General features: G+C 31.6%; 3 protein-coding genes across 4 annotated transcripts; 2 read left to right on the top strand and 1 right to left on the bottom strand.

Annotated features, from left to right (window-relative positions):
* The first annotated feature begins 209 nt into the window (after nt 1-209).
* Nacalpha (nascent polypeptide associated complex protein alpha subunit) lies at nt 210-4208 on the top strand. 2 transcript variants are annotated; one of them, XM_085188594.1, is made up of 6 exons: nt 210-347; nt 1074-1207; nt 1729-1850; nt 2471-2689; nt 3100-3261; nt 4010-4208. In XM_085188594.1, the coding sequence occupies exons 2-6, from the start codon at nt 1090-1092 to the stop codon at nt 4022-4024; spliced, it is 636 nt and encodes a 211-aa protein (XP_085044720.1). In that variant the 5' UTR covers nt 210-347; nt 1074-1089; the 3' UTR covers nt 4025-4208. The 2 variants fall into 2 exon arrangements, with proteins under 2 accessions (XP_085044720.1, XP_085044721.1); XM_085188595.1 differs by lacking the exon at nt 210-347 and adding an exon at nt 613-634.
* A 741-nt stretch (nt 4209-4949) lies between these two features.
* Nucleotides 4950-11639, top strand: CCT5 (chaperonin containing TCP1 subunit 5). Its single transcript, XM_085188592.1, has 10 exons — nt 4950-5173; nt 5764-5998; nt 6325-6557; nt 6759-6917; nt 7232-7378; nt 7550-7757; nt 8092-8246; nt 8720-8874; nt 9109-9200; nt 9513-11639. Exons 1-10 carry the CDS (start codon nt 5066-5068, stop codon nt 9647-9649), a joined length of 1629 nt encoding a protein of 542 aa, XP_085044718.1. The 5' UTR covers nt 4950-5065; the 3' UTR covers nt 9650-11639.
* On the bottom strand, nt 10031-14829 carry Arp6 (Actin-related protein 6). Its single transcript, XM_085188593.1, has 2 exons — nt 13942-14829; nt 10031-12996 (listed from the first exon to the last, which is right to left on the bottom strand). The coding sequence occupies exons 1-2, from the start codon at nt 14624-14626 to the stop codon at nt 12497-12499; spliced, it is 1185 nt and encodes a 394-aa protein (XP_085044719.1). The 5' UTR covers nt 14627-14829; the 3' UTR covers nt 10031-12496.
* Between the last annotated feature and the right edge of the window lie 601 nt (nt 14830-15430).

The raw sequence follows: 15430 nt of genomic DNA, 5'->3' as shown, positions 1-15430 counted from the left end.
TTATTTAATTATATTATTACTCTATAAGTTAATCGACATTAAATAAATTTCAAAATGTTCGTCACTAAGAACACGAAACAATAACATTATAAATTTATTGCCCGTATTAAAATAATACTTTCTAGATATAGTAGTATTAGACTTATTTTTATTTGATAAATATATTAAAAATATTTTTTTTATTTTAAGTCGATCAAAAGCTATTATTTAAATTATTTAATTTATGATGGGTAGCTTTCGTTATTGTTGGGTACATATTATAATATTGCACATGGCAACAATATTCCCTTGTCAAATCGGATAAAATACCGAAGTCTCTTTTTCTTCATAAATTTCCTTAGAATAAGGTAAATAATCCGTAATTGTCTTAAAAATCGTGTAATATTAGTGATTTATTAATTTATATTTGTGTTTAATAGTGTTTTATGGTGCTATTAAGCGAATTATTTCGGTTATAGAGTGTAATGAGTGCATACCCCGCGCCCATTTTTGCGGCATTTGATAGGATCAATAAATTGTATACTGCTTTATAATTTTCGTTATTATGATATTTGTAACTTTGTGATCGTTATTTGTACTTTTTTTCTTCCTTTATAGTTATTTACTTTGAGTGATTAATCTAATAACATCAACAGTAAGTAATAAAAGAAAATGACACAAGCATGGTACCTTTGAATGAAATATCATAGAATTCGCATATTATTATTCTGTATTAGTACAAATTTTATTGATACAAGAAGATACTTTTTAAAGTGTTCATATATCTAACTCTTGTATACTCAGATCAAATTTCGTTATACATTTTACACAAGAGGTGTATAAAGTAATAATAACCTTAGGACATTTTATCCTTCTTTGATCTACCGAAGGTCAACATAATTCTAGAAATCTCTTATTTAGAATAAAAATAGTGTAAACAATTCCTAAGTATCTTAATATAGCACATATCAATATAACTTCTATTATAATTAAAAATATTATAAATTCTGAATAACTAATATTAATAACCCAACTTGAGAAGTTTAAATCTAAAGTATGTATCATAAAAATAAAAGCAAATTAAAATTTTACAGGAACAAAAAGATCAAAATGCCAGAACTTACAGAATTGGACAAGGCCACCGCCTCAATGACTGAGAAACGCAAGGAAGAGACTGCATCATCAGACAGTGACTCTGATGACACTATCCCAGAATTAGAAGATGCAGGTAATAATACTATATAATAATAAGTTGCAGACATTGTGTGTTGTGTCACATAACTCAATACTGTTCAAAATAATTATCATTACTTATAAATATTTTAAATATAATTTTTCAAAAGGGATTGAATCCACAACAGTTACAATTTATAACAATTTTGTGTTGATTATACTCTTTACTGATATTAAAAAGTTTAAGAGTTTGTTTGGTTGTAGGAGTTAATCTCTGGAACCATTGTATTATAGTTTTTATTAGAAATTAGGCTCTAATATACACTGAAAGACTGGTATTGAGTTTTGCAACTTGACAAATTTTAAAATGTTGTTGAATATTGTGTAGGTTTTTTTATGGAAAATAGGTAATTGTGTAAAATAGAGTAATATGAAATTGTGTAATATGTCCTTTTCTCTTTCTGGTATGTTTTTTGAGAATGAAAAGTTGCAAGATTAAAAGTTGTGTACATACTGTGCCACAAAGATCTTATAACATAAAAGAAAATAAATTAATAAAGGCACTTCTAATTTCAGGAGCGCCAGGTGCAGGTGGTATCACCAACCCAATTGGTGGCATTGACATTGTATCCAAAGCTAAACAATCACGTGGCGAAAAGAAAGCCCGCAAGATTATGAGCAAACTTGGACTTAAACCGGTAAGTTACTATATACTTAAAACCATAAATGTAATAGAAATGTTACTGATTGTACATGTACTTTTATCAAAATGAACCAAAAAAAATCATTTAAAATTTAAAGTTTTTTATCACAAAAAAATGCTGTAACATAAGAATAAAATATAAATCTATATTACAATCTGCATATAGCAATGTAGGTAGAAAGAATCTCTTGTTCTGGAATCTATTCTTGGCTTTCTGACCAAAGTCCACATTCAAACAAAGAAATTCCTTTAAAACCGTAACTACTATATGTAAAGATGAGATTGGTAAATAAAAAAAGTTTTAAATAACATTACCCATTTAGACAACTTATCATGGTTGTGCGGTATAAATAAATACTATCATAAATGATATTGAAAATATGTTTAACATGTTAAGAATATGTAAACCAATGGTTGTCATGACACAGGATGGGACTGTAAACACTATGGTTATGGGTTTAATTCCCAACTCCTAATATGCTCTTGAAACTTGGGTTGAGAAAAGACTGTCTTAAGACTAAGTTTCCTCGGCCTATCCTGCTATGCGACAAAAGCGTGAAACTGCTTTTGCTGTTCATTTTTTTTAATAATCATATCTTAATTCTAAAATTTTAGGTGCAAGGTGTAAACAGGGTAACAATAAGAAAATCAAAGAACATTCTCTTTGTGATAAACTCCCCTGATGTGTACAAGAACCCCCATTCGGACACTTACATAGTGTTTGGTGAAGCCAAGATTGAGGATCTGTCACAACAAGCAACCATGGCTGCCGCTGAACGTTTCAAGGCTCCAGAGACGGCAGCGGCTGGCAACGATGCTGTGACAGCTGGCACTGTGAGTATTTTTTTAGTTCCTCGCTATATTGTAGGTTTTTTTCGGTGGTGTCATTGCACTATGATTTTTTTTGTCAAGTTTAATGTGGATTATTATTATTAATTGAGTTAAATTAATTTTGGTTGTAATGATAAAATTTTGCAAACTGTACTTAAAATTAAAAACTAATAATATTTTTTAATTCACAAAAAAAGTTAAGATGTTCTTCAATATAATACAAAAAATAAGTAATAAGGTTTATGTACATTTAATTATGTTTAATTAATTTAAACATCATTTTATGCAAGGAAGTATAAAAAAATATTCATAGATCCATTTTGACTTAGGTATATTATCTTTCTCTTGCTGTAAACTTATTTTTTTTAGAATACAATAAAGAGTATTATTTTAACCCAATATATAATTTTCAGACCGTCGCACCCATAGCAGAGGAAGAAGACGAGGAGGGAGTAGATGAGACAGAAGTGGATGAGAAGGATGTAGAAATTGTCATGACCCAAGCAAACGTGTCGCGAGCGAAAGCAGTCCGCGCCCTCAAGAATAACCAGTCGGATATTGTTAATGCTATAATGGTAGGTTTTTTGTTTTACATTGTGTTTTATTTAGTTTCACATAGCATAGTCATAGAAAGGTATAATGGACATAGTTTTAGGAAATAATGTGTGTTCCCTACACACTGTTCAAATTTCGAAGTGCATATTGATAGGTGATCAATACTGCACTTTGCTTGTTACCTGAATAAGAAAATTAAAATATTTTAATCTTCAGAGTGGAAATTAAACCAACAACTATGAAGTTTATAGTCAGATGATGTGCCACGTCATTGTATTGTTGATTTTTTCTTTATTAGTTTTACACAAATGTGATGACAAATTTAGTATTTTAGATAAACACAAAAAAATGACAAATTTAGTATTTTAGATAAACACAAAAAAATAATTAATTCTGGAACCTGATGCCACAGTGTCGATTTAAGACAGATTAAGAGGAAATACAAATAATATAAAGTTAATTATTAACATTTCCTTGGAAGAAAATGAACAAAGATAAGACAATGACAGATTATATTTATATTAATAAATCAGCTTCACGGTTCCCTAGTGTTAAGACACTCTGTTCACCACCTTTGTCGAATTCTGGAAGCATTGCGTGATGAGTGGCGGAACTCAACGCCGTTCTTTTCCCTCGACACGAAAGCGAACAACTGGCTTCATGTATTACATTAAATTATTTTGATATAATATATCTTCGATAAAATTATATTACATTATTTTTCTTAATGTATGTTTTTAATAAACCATTTTATTTTTTCTTTCACAGGAGCTGACAATGTAAACATTGTAGTCACAAGTGTTATTTTATGTTCCTAGCTTTAAGTCGGTTAAATGGACATATGTCTGTCCTTACATCAATATATTTCAAAATCCAAAGTCAATCTCAGTGTTGAGTGGAATTCATGATGGATAATGGGATTGTATATAGACATATTTACTTCAATAAAGTATAACTGGTAACTCTTTATGTTGTTTTAATTTGTTTCCTGGTTTTTTTTGCCTTGGGGTGTACCCCAACAAATAAAATTAATATATCTCGCATGTAGTAGTATGGTATGGTTCTTTGATTATGGCGTTTTGAGCTTGGATATAGATAAGAGACGAAGGTTGTACGGTACAAAAGAGATAATTTTACACAAAACCTGTTATAAAATGAATATATACATAATACAAAGGCTTGTAATAAAAAATATATAATACAAAAGTGGTAGCTTAAATTCAATATAGTAGGATAGGCATATGATAGCATTATATCTAACGTCGATTCGTGACAATTTTTAAAACAAACTCGCGATCGACATTCTTTTTATAAACAAACAACACTGATCGATGTTTATGTAGTTGCATACAAATTATAGCCATGTTTTATTATTAAACACTTTATTAAAGTATAAATATATATCATTCGAAGAAGTTAAAAAACAGGAATAGATTTGAAATAATGGAATGAATATTTTTGAAAAGAAGTTAGCTACGAATACACCAAAACGGTACGTATGACGTTCAATTCTAAAGGTTTTTTTCTTAAAATGTATTTTTGTACTTTTTTATTAATTAGTTAAGTATTTAATGTGATATTCATGAGTAAACATAAGGAAATTGAATTTTTTGCTATTTCGGAGATCTACTGGATTTTTTTTTAGAAATAGTAGCAACACTGTACACACAGATACACAATTGTTAGTTATATGTCATTATCAAATATCAAAATTATATATTAGTTATCTGTGCTTCATTTGTTTTCACCTATCTTGGTGAAATGAAGATTTGATTGTTGAATCCGTTTTAATCCTGAGTTTGTGCTGTTATAATTTTGTGTAAAATGGCCATGTTTCCAGGAACAGTGGCCTTCGATGAGTTTGGGCGACCATTTATTATTTTAAGGGACCAGGAAAACCAGAAACGGTTAACCGGTATCGATGCTCTTAAGGTAACTTATTTGTTTATTTTTAATAAATGTAATGTTATAACTATTATAACTTACAATCTAAGATTCTTCTTAAGACGTAAAATAGAAAATTTGTTATGTATTAATTGTAAAAGATACAAAAAAACACAACCTAACAAAAGACTAGCGTATTTTGATCTTACAATTATATATAAAAATATTGTAAAAATATTGAAAATTTTATTTTATCTTGTGATTTTCGTTTCATATAAGCGAAATATGTATATGTTATTTGACAAAAGCTTGTAATTCTAAAGAAAAATCATGTTAATTTTTCATATGGTGAGTCACATGACGAACCATCAATATCCTACTTTACATAAAGATAATTTTAGAATTTAAGTTGTAAATGAAAAAGACATAAGTTTACATTTCTATTAAAATATATTTTGTTCACTAATATATTTTGAAATGGATGCTGATGATGAGAACACAATAACACATAGTGTTTTGAATAATAATGAAATTTTCCTTGGCTGTGTCTGAAGTGATCCATAATTTTTCACCAAAAAAACAACTAAATTAACATTATAATACTTGCCAATAAATGATATAAGAAAAAAATATTTTAGTCTCACATTCAAGCTGCAAGGCAAATAGCAGGGATCCTTCGCACATCCCTCGGTCCAAGAGGCTTGGACAAGATGATGGTATCTTCAGATGGTGAAGTGACTGTCACTAATGATGGAGCCACTATCCTTAAACTCATGGATGTGGAACACCAGATTGGTAAACTTATGGTGCAACTTGCTCAGAGTCAAGATGATGAAATTGGTGATGGAACTACTGGTGTAGTAGTGCTGGCTGGTGAGACATTTTTTTATATATATTTAAAAGAGTTTGGCTATAATCACACTCTCCCTGGTACCTAAACAAAGTATAGCATGGAGTTCCACAACTTAACACAATTTCTCAATCAAAAATTGGACAGAATGAATTTAGATGAAACTTAATAGTAATATATATATTAGCTTATACATCAGAATAACACATCAGCCACAATTTATGTATAGATTTTGAATAATTTGATTTGAATATAAACTAACAAAAAATGTGTAAAACCATGGGAAGTCCCTAGTAATGTCGTATGTAAAGAAATTACTGAACTAGAACTTTCTATCTTATTTTCTTAGGTGCTCTCCTGGAACAAGCATCAAACCTATTAGACAAAGGCATACACCCCATCCGTATAGCTGATGGTTTCGAAATGGCTGCTGCCACTGCCTTAGCCCACTTGGACAGTATCAGTGAGGCTTTCCCAGTAAATAAGGCTACAAGGGAACATTTGATCAAAGTGGCCATGACTACACTCGGCAGTAAAGTTGTTGTGAAATGTCATAGACAAATGGCAGAGATTGCTGTTGATGTAAGTATTTTGTAATAATGTTAATATATAATTGTATTTTTTTATTAACCATTGGATGTTACTTGTTTTATGGGAAATATATATAACTAAATAATACATTTAGTTTCATATAGATTCTTGAGTTGGCATTTGTTTTATATGAAATATTTTTTATCTAACTGATGTTATACCCTAATAAATATATATTATATTTTATTCCAGGCCATCCTATCAGTAGCTGATTTAGAGAAGCGGGATGTAAATTTTGAACTTATCAAAGTGGAAGGTAAAGTGGGTGGTCGCATGGAAGACTCAATGCTGGTACGTGGTGTTGTCATCAACAAGACCATGAGTCACCCACAGATGCCTAAAGTTTTAAAGGTTTGTTTTGTTTCCGTTTGTTGTTTATTTGATTTGGATTTGGATAAAAGTAGTTGTGGAACCTGTGTTTGGACTTGCAAACGCAAATTGCTCTACTGTCCGAGTTCCTCTTCATACTGACTCAAAATACAAAATTATTGTATGCGACTCTCTGAGCCTTCAAAGTGTTCTAGAAATTAGTTTTAACAATAAAGAGGTCTTATTGTTATACCGGTCTCCTTCTTTACTGTTCACTAATTAACTAACTGTATTTCTGGTCAGTATGTTGGTAACTTCAGCATATTTGTTTATAATAAAGTTAACTTCTTCCACAGAATGTAAAACTAGCGATCCTGACCTGTCCATTCGAGCCCCCCAAGCCAAAGACCAAGCATAAGCTCCAAGTTGGATCCGTCGAGGAGTACAGAGATCTGAGGAAGTATGAGCATGAGAAGTTCCTGGAGATGGTCAAAAGGGTTAAGGTAATATAAATTTAGGTTATTATTTTAAAGATTTAAATATATTTTGGAGCATAAAATTTTATGTGTAAAGAATGGTTGAAAAATTAGTTAATGAATTAAAGAGATAAAATTATAAAAAAAGATGTATATTTTTGAAATTGTATGTAACAAAAACTGTTGTTTTATCATTAGGATGCAGGCGCAACCCTAGCAATTTGCCAATGGGGTTTCGACGACGAGGCCAACCACCTTCTCCTCGCCCAACAGCTGCCAGCGGTGCGTTGGGTTGGTGGACCTGAAATGGAACTGATAGCAATAGCCACTGGTGGCAGGATTGTGCCACGCTTTGAGGAATTGTCTCCTGATAAGCTGGGGTCGTGTGGACTTGTGAGGGAGTTAAGTGAGTAGATTCTATTAGGTGTATAGACTTAACTAATGTCAAAGGCCTTTATCACATAGTAGGATAGTATCTGTCTGAAACAAGTATGGTTTTTCCATTGGAGACCTGTTGTGGTAAGATAGAGTTATTTGTTGAGTTCTGCTTCTTATTTGAAAGTAGAGAACATAGTGAAGATATCTGGTTCTGGATAGTTTATTGTGAGATTGAGTTCTGTACACAAAATCCAATGTCTCTAAAGTTGCGTGAGGAACGGACTATCTATAACTAGTGGTAATGTTACTAGTACCTATAACAAAATTAAGTATTAACACATTTTTTTTTCTTCTAATTCCAGCCTTTGGAACATCCAAAGACGAGATGCTGGTCATTGAGGAGTGTTCCAATTCTAGAGCAGTTACTGTATTAATGAGAGGCGGTAACCATATGATAGTCGAAGAGGCAAAGAGATCAGTGCATGATGCACTTTGTATTGTGAGGAGTCTCGTACAGGTGAGGATTAAGATTTTTTTTATTCTTTATTACTTGTCTATAGCTTGACACTGTTTAGCAGGCTAGGCAGAGATACCCTAGTGTGAAGATACTCATATCCTTAGTACCATCTTTAAGTGTCATGGTATTGATATTATCCTTGAAGAATAACTGAGGTACATCCTGTCCCTTTTCCTTCATGAAACTTTTTTTTTTCATTCTTTCATTACTAAGCCTTTCAACTTGCCTAAAACTCCTATACAAATTTTTATTATTAATAAGATTTGCTATTGTAGCGCTGTGCTGTAAGCGTGACAGCTGTCACTTCGATTTTCATCTGGTGAATGAATTATTTAATATTTACATTTTCTCCCTCGCGGCATTAAGTTCTGCCATTGAACACGCAATATCTCAAACATTAAGTTTGCTTTTCGCACATTAGTGCAGTGCAGGCAAAAAAAATAAATAAAGTTAAAATGTTATTCTTTCCTCAGGATTCTCGAGTAGTATATGGTGGTGGCGCAGCCGAGGTATCCTGCTCGCTGGCGGTAGCGAAATCGGCAGACAAGCTGTCGTCCCTCGATCAGTACGCCTACAGGGCGTTTGCTGATGCCTTGGAGGCTATTCCTATAGCTTTGGCTGAGAATAGGTAACTTTTGGTTATATATTTATAGTATAATTTTTTAAGAAGAAATATTTGTAAACAACCGCCGTGGCGCATGGACATAAGCGTACGACAGTAAACCTGACGAATGTGTATTCGATTCTCACTAGGGGAATGGAACACTAGGTTTCCTTGGTCTGATTCCGATATATACCGATTCATCAATCTAAAGTCAGATAACGACTAAAAACATACTTAATTAATTTTATTTTGTTCCAGTGGTTTATCCCCTATTGATACATTGTCTGAAGTGAAAGCTCAACAGGCATCTGAGAATAACAGCAACTTGGGCGTGGACTGTATGGGAAATGGTAAATAGTTATTATTCAGTTTTATTTGCTTATATATAATAAATTTATAATGTAAATGTGTCTATGTAAAAGGCCATTGTGCCTGTAAAGGTGATAGTGGTGAATTTGATTCCCACTCAGTATATGAATATAGGTATATTAATTATTTTGATTTGCTTTATTTAAAAATTTATATCAAGATTCTACAGTTTTCCTTAATTCGTGGGGATCGAACCCACAACCTGTCGCGTTTATAGTTACACTTTGTGCTTGTTTATAGTTACACTATCAACAAACAATTAAAAGTAATTAATTATTTATTTATATTCCCAGGTTCAAACGACATGAAAGCAATGAATGTAATTGAATCACTACACTCGAAGAAACAGCAAATAGCACTGGCAACACAACTTGTCAAGATGATACTCAAAATAGACGATGTACGCTCACCGGCCGATGGAATGAACTAGAATGTTCGTTTTTATTGTGTGTTTATGTGTAATAATTAGATGTATGTGGGTTCCTCTGATATATGGTGATTGTATTTCTTATACCTCTTGAGAGTTCTGTAATATTAATTTGAATTAATTATTTGTTAATTATAATTACTATTTTCATTGAATATATATTCGCGTTAATAAATGAAAGTATATGCTTAAATTAACATTACTTTTTTCAATACAAGTCAACAGCATAAAGCACATTTGCTAAAAGTAAAGAATTAATTTTATGTTTTCTTTAACTTAATATACTTAGGAATGTGGAGTGGTCACACAAGCCAAATCGGGCTTAAGACCGCGAAGAATAATTAATTTTAATGTACTTTTTGTTATAAATAAATAAAAAGCATATTTTCATATATGTTTTTATTTTAGAGAGCATTATTACTAAATATTCTTTTAGAGGCCACCGAAACACAAGCTTTATTATAGGTAAACAAACAGCAACTTATTTACATTTTTATGATTCTGTAATTTTGATTGTAAAGTTGTGTTTCCATAGAAATTTTGAGAAATTCTTTTTACTGTATGTATATATTTCTAAGGAGTTCAATAATGGAAGAGTTTATATATTTAATTATTACACAATAAAATTAGTTTTAATTTTTTTCTAACATTGTACTCTTGCGAGTAAAATGATATTTTTAATTTAATGTTTTATTTTAATGTCGCTAGCTAGCTATTCACAAAATATCTGTCACGATTTAATAATATATGTATATATATTACTTATGCATATATATATATAATACTTACAGTATTGTTTTTTTTTTGGCATTGAATTACACAATATAATATATAATAGTGTTTGAAGTTCACGCTTCTATCTGCCTACCCATATTTTTTTAGGCAACTCAACTCGTATTTTTCTAACATAATTTTAAAAACGGCTCTCACTTTAATCAGACACCGTTAAGTTAACAAAAAATCTGATATAACTGGACCTAATTTGCCAATAATTTTAATTTTTACGTTTGTTTGAGTACAGTTGAGACCAGTCGTGGCCGCTCTGTAGGCTGCGCAATTTGATTTTTGGATTTTTTGTTACTTTTCTTCTATATTGAACAATGTGCAAAAGATCGGAATACCTTACGACTTGTCGATCGTACTGTAAAACAAGAACAGAGAGTCACTATGTTTCTTTGCATTTGAATTTAGTTAAAGCTATGAATATGTACAACTATGGTTTTTATGTAATACTCAATTGTTAAATTTAAGATTAACGTTGTTGTTAGAATCGAGCTAAACAAATCATTATTTTTTAAAAGAATAAATTGAATGAACTGACTAATCACCAATTTTGATTTAGAACATTTTGTTTGCTAGTTATATATAACTTACTAGCTGTTACGGTAACACATTCCGCAAGCCGAGGTTCGAGTACCGCAGGGGACGCCCTTACAGGTCAGTCAGTCACATAGTGTTTGCATTACTTCAGGGACAGAGTACCCTCTTCATGTCGCTGTAAAAGCCAATAGGGCTAACGGCATTAACCTCATGATTTTCGGATTTCGAAAAAAAAATCTAAGTGCTCGAAGTGGTTGATTATTTTAACTGCAAATCTTTTTAACATGCATTCACTTGTTGTGCAACATTATCTCTTTTTTAACGTACAACATGTATCTTCGTGTTTTCTCCATACAACGTGACATTGTCGAAATGAGGAATGTTCAACTGACACGCTCGTAATGCCATAAACTAAGAACAGAACTCGTAGTTTCTGGTATGCATTAGGACAGATCTGTCCGCGGCACCCCGGTGCCTAACATTGGAACTAGTTCCTGAGATTAGTTCAACCAAAATATTCAGCTTTATAATATTGGGATTTTTATAAATAAAACTTATATTTCATGTTTAACAATTGAGTGTTAGTTTAGAAGTTAAATAAAAATAGACATTACTTATTGAATTGTGAAGTAATGTAAGCTTTTGGTGCACTAATAAATTAATATAGCTAAAATATATGTTGTTTTATTTTGCCTGTAATGAATATATTAACTGTGGTTAGGTAAATATATATAATTATTAGTGTTAATTTTAAATACAAAAATATTTTACACTTTTGACATTTAGTTCATATTATAAAAGTCAATTTATAGTATGTATTGATGGATATGTTTGTTAATTCTCTTTATGTTTTTATATAAAATACATAGAATTAACAAGACTATTAGAGCGCCATTTTATTTCACTGCATTAAAATATTTTATTATGATCATTTTGAGTAGTTTTAAATAAGAAGTTATTCCATATTGACAAAGTGAATCCAAAAAACTGCAGCTATTATTAAGTTACCTTAGAAAACAATTAACAAATGTTTAATTTATTACAAATATAGCATTTGCACGGTTTTTCACGCATAGCAAATGAGGAAACTTAGTGTCTAGGCACTCCATTCTCCACATCCTGAACAAATTCGAGGCGTAGTGTGTTCAGTGGCGGAACTCAACGCCGCGCTTTGAATTCCCAGAGAGAAATTAGAAGAATATTTTTTCAATTCTAAATTTCTAACATAGATCTTGTATTAATAAATAAATTAATATATTTTGCCACTTTATTTTAATACTATGCCAATACATACATTGTTGAAAAGTTTTGAAAAGTATATACATTGGCCACTTTGATTGCACTGTATGTACTTGGTGTGTCAGTCTTCTAAAATATCCCACATTTAAGATTTTATAAAATGTGAACCTTAACACTTTATTATATTAAAAATGTCCCAATTAATTAATTTCCATACATTTAACTTCATTCCATCAAAAAAATTACCGAGCAAGGCATCTACTCCGAAGATTTCCTTGCTCGTTTACGCCGCTATATATCAAATCTTTCGAACGCTAGTGGCTTACCCTCCTCCTCGTATTCCTCTTTAGTCATACAGAACGAATAAAAATCAGGATCTCTAAACATTTTCTTACCGCCCTCCCAAGCATAGCATTGAGGGTTTTCCCCTAAAGTGACGTTAACATCGAAATGGTCCAATGCAAATGCTCTAACTTCATTGTAAACTCGATCTCTAAAATTCGGAAATAAAGTGTTGCCACCAAACAAAACAATATTTTCCAATAAACTTTCCTTATTTTCCTCTGGACAGGCATCTATTGAGTTAATTATTGCTTCTGGTATCCCCATTTGGGGTATACCGACGTCTGATGGTCTAAATAATAGCTCTGGTATCGAGAATCTCTCGTTACTTAGTCTTAAGGTTTGCTGTTCCAAGTCTTCGTCAGGTTTTACTATGTCTCGGAGATAGCCGCGACGAATTGTTGTATAGTCGGGTAGAACATAATCTTTCACTATAGTGTTGGTTGAACCTGTAATTTAAAGAACCAAGATGCTTCATTTCCCATGCAACACTGAATTTTTGAGGAACTCCGAGCCATAAGATAATGGAAATAATTCAAACCCACAACTGTCACATTTAGGCAGATGCTGTGCCACTATGGCAACAAATCTGGTAATATATAAAATTATATTAATATTAATTTGGTAAACCACAATTAATTCATCTAAGCAAATTGGCGCTGTGAAAATAAAAAAGAAACAATATTTACATGAACATATATGTTCAAAGCCTAAGTCCAGGTTTCTCCCTGGTAAATATTTCTAGTTTTGTTCCTAAAGTTAATAGTTTTCTGATTATAGTGGTGTAGGCACAGAGTACCCCATGTTTTTTTAAAATATATTATGACTAAACACTAACTATAGATACATGGTCCATACTTTTTTTTTTTAACTTTGTCATATATCAGATAATTAGCAATTTAATATTTATCTGCTACTTAAACTACAACTATATTTAATTCCTAAGAAAGGTATTTTTAGAAAACATTTAACTTATTATCTATTAACTTAACACCTATTATAATTTTACTATTTTATTCTAAGTGCCTGTCGGGTGATAGTGGATTTCAGATGTGGAAGGTACAACCAAAGTGGTCATATCCTCTACTAAAGAGGATACAACCACTTTGTTTCTATCTTAAATTGTTTCCATTTTTTAATTGTATTCCACAACACCTTTTGTTGTTCCCATCAATGCAATGTGGATCAGTCTTTTGACCACATTGTCTTTGCTACCAACATAGTTCCTGGTGTTAAGATACTTTGATTGAGTGTTTGAACTCAATGCTGCGCTTTGTCTTGCCACACCATGAAAATGATAATAATTATTTCCCACAAGTAGGAATTGAATGTTTTTGTTGTCTGTCTTCAAATTAATTAAAAAAAAAAGAAATTATACTAAAATAAATGTTTACCTTTCTTCTTTGCAATCTCCATGTCACCCATAAAATCAAGTGACACAAAACATGAGTCTTCTTTCACTTGATTTATAACATAGCTTTCTTCCATGACATTCAGTTGACGATAAGATATAACTTCTTTCAAGTGATTTGTCAAGACTTTCCCCCCAACATCTATTCTTCTTATACCATCTTTATACTTTTTACCTTTTATATAAGGAACTATATATGTATAACTGTATCCAGAGTCAACAACGACAGTACATTCATTATTATGAGTCTTTCTATAATTATATTCAGCTAAATCTGTCGAATTTATACGTAATAGTGACTGACATTCGTATTCCTCGAAGAAAATTTCCGTCATAGCTTCTTGGATTGACGAAAAGTTATAAATTGGTTCTGTAATAATTAATGGGGTCTCACTAAAGTTAACAGGGCAGCATTCTTTACTAAATATGAAGTCCCATATTGTTTTCTGTGTATCCCAATTTATTAAGAAGCCTTTTTGAAAGGGCAATATGTAGAAAAGACCAGAGGCGTCCCGACATTCTTCTATTTGGGAACCTACGAACGGACGGCGTCTTTCCGACTTAGCTTTCATTATGCAATTCGGTACAATCTTTGATTCCATGGTAGAAAAACCAACTTTTGCGCTGCAGGCTCCATTGTCAAGGATATAACAAGAACTTTCAGTCATGTTTGCGTGTTACCGGTATAAACAATACGATTTTAATTTAAAATCAATTCAATTTAATTTAACAAAAACGGCTCTTAAAAGAGAGACATCACATTTTAATGAATAAAATAATTTATATTCTTATTTTTTCTTTATAAAACACATAGCAGAGGCATAGTAAAATGGAAAACGAATTTGGCCGATAAATTCGTAAAAAAACATTTGACAATTGATTATTGACAGCAGACAGTTTTCAAACTTCTCATTCTCAATGCTACCAATACCAGATTACCACACTACCAGACATATATAAAATGAAACAGATAATAAAATGTTTATTTTATTTTTTTAGAGTACAGTAGAAACTCGATTAAGCGGGCTAATTGTTTGTCGTTAGTCATCCGGATAATCAAATGTATAAAGAAAAGCTGGTTTTGTGTTATACAGGGTGAGTCATATTGAACTTTCCAATTTCAATAAGGTGTGTATTAAAAACAAAGCGACATGCAGTAAAAATTATTTTATTGTTTGAAAGCACATAACATGCAGTTTTAATTTAGTTGGTTTTAAAAATGATATCCTGTAAATGTCTACCTCCATTGACCACACACTGCTGAAGCCTTTCCCGGAAGTTGTCCATTACTCGTCGAGTCATATTCAGCGGAATAGCATTGATTTCTTCCGTGATTGCAGCCTTCAGTTCATCGATGGTTCGGGGACGATGCGTGTACACCTTTTCCTTCAGGTAACCCCAGAGAAAGAAATCGCAGGGGGTTAAATCAGGTGATCTCGGCGGCCACCCAACGTCACCTCGCAAAACAGCAG

This window comes from Heliconius melpomene, chromosome 7 (assembly GCF_056956725.1).
Source record: "Heliconius melpomene rosina isolate 202511_hmr_F chromosome 7, ASM5695672v1, whole genome shotgun sequence".
Lineage (NCBI taxonomy): Eukaryota > Metazoa > Arthropoda > Insecta > Lepidoptera > Nymphalidae > Heliconius > Heliconius melpomene.
The sequence above is the reverse complement of the archived record's forward strand: the minus strand, read 5'-3'. Positions and strand labels throughout refer to the sequence as shown.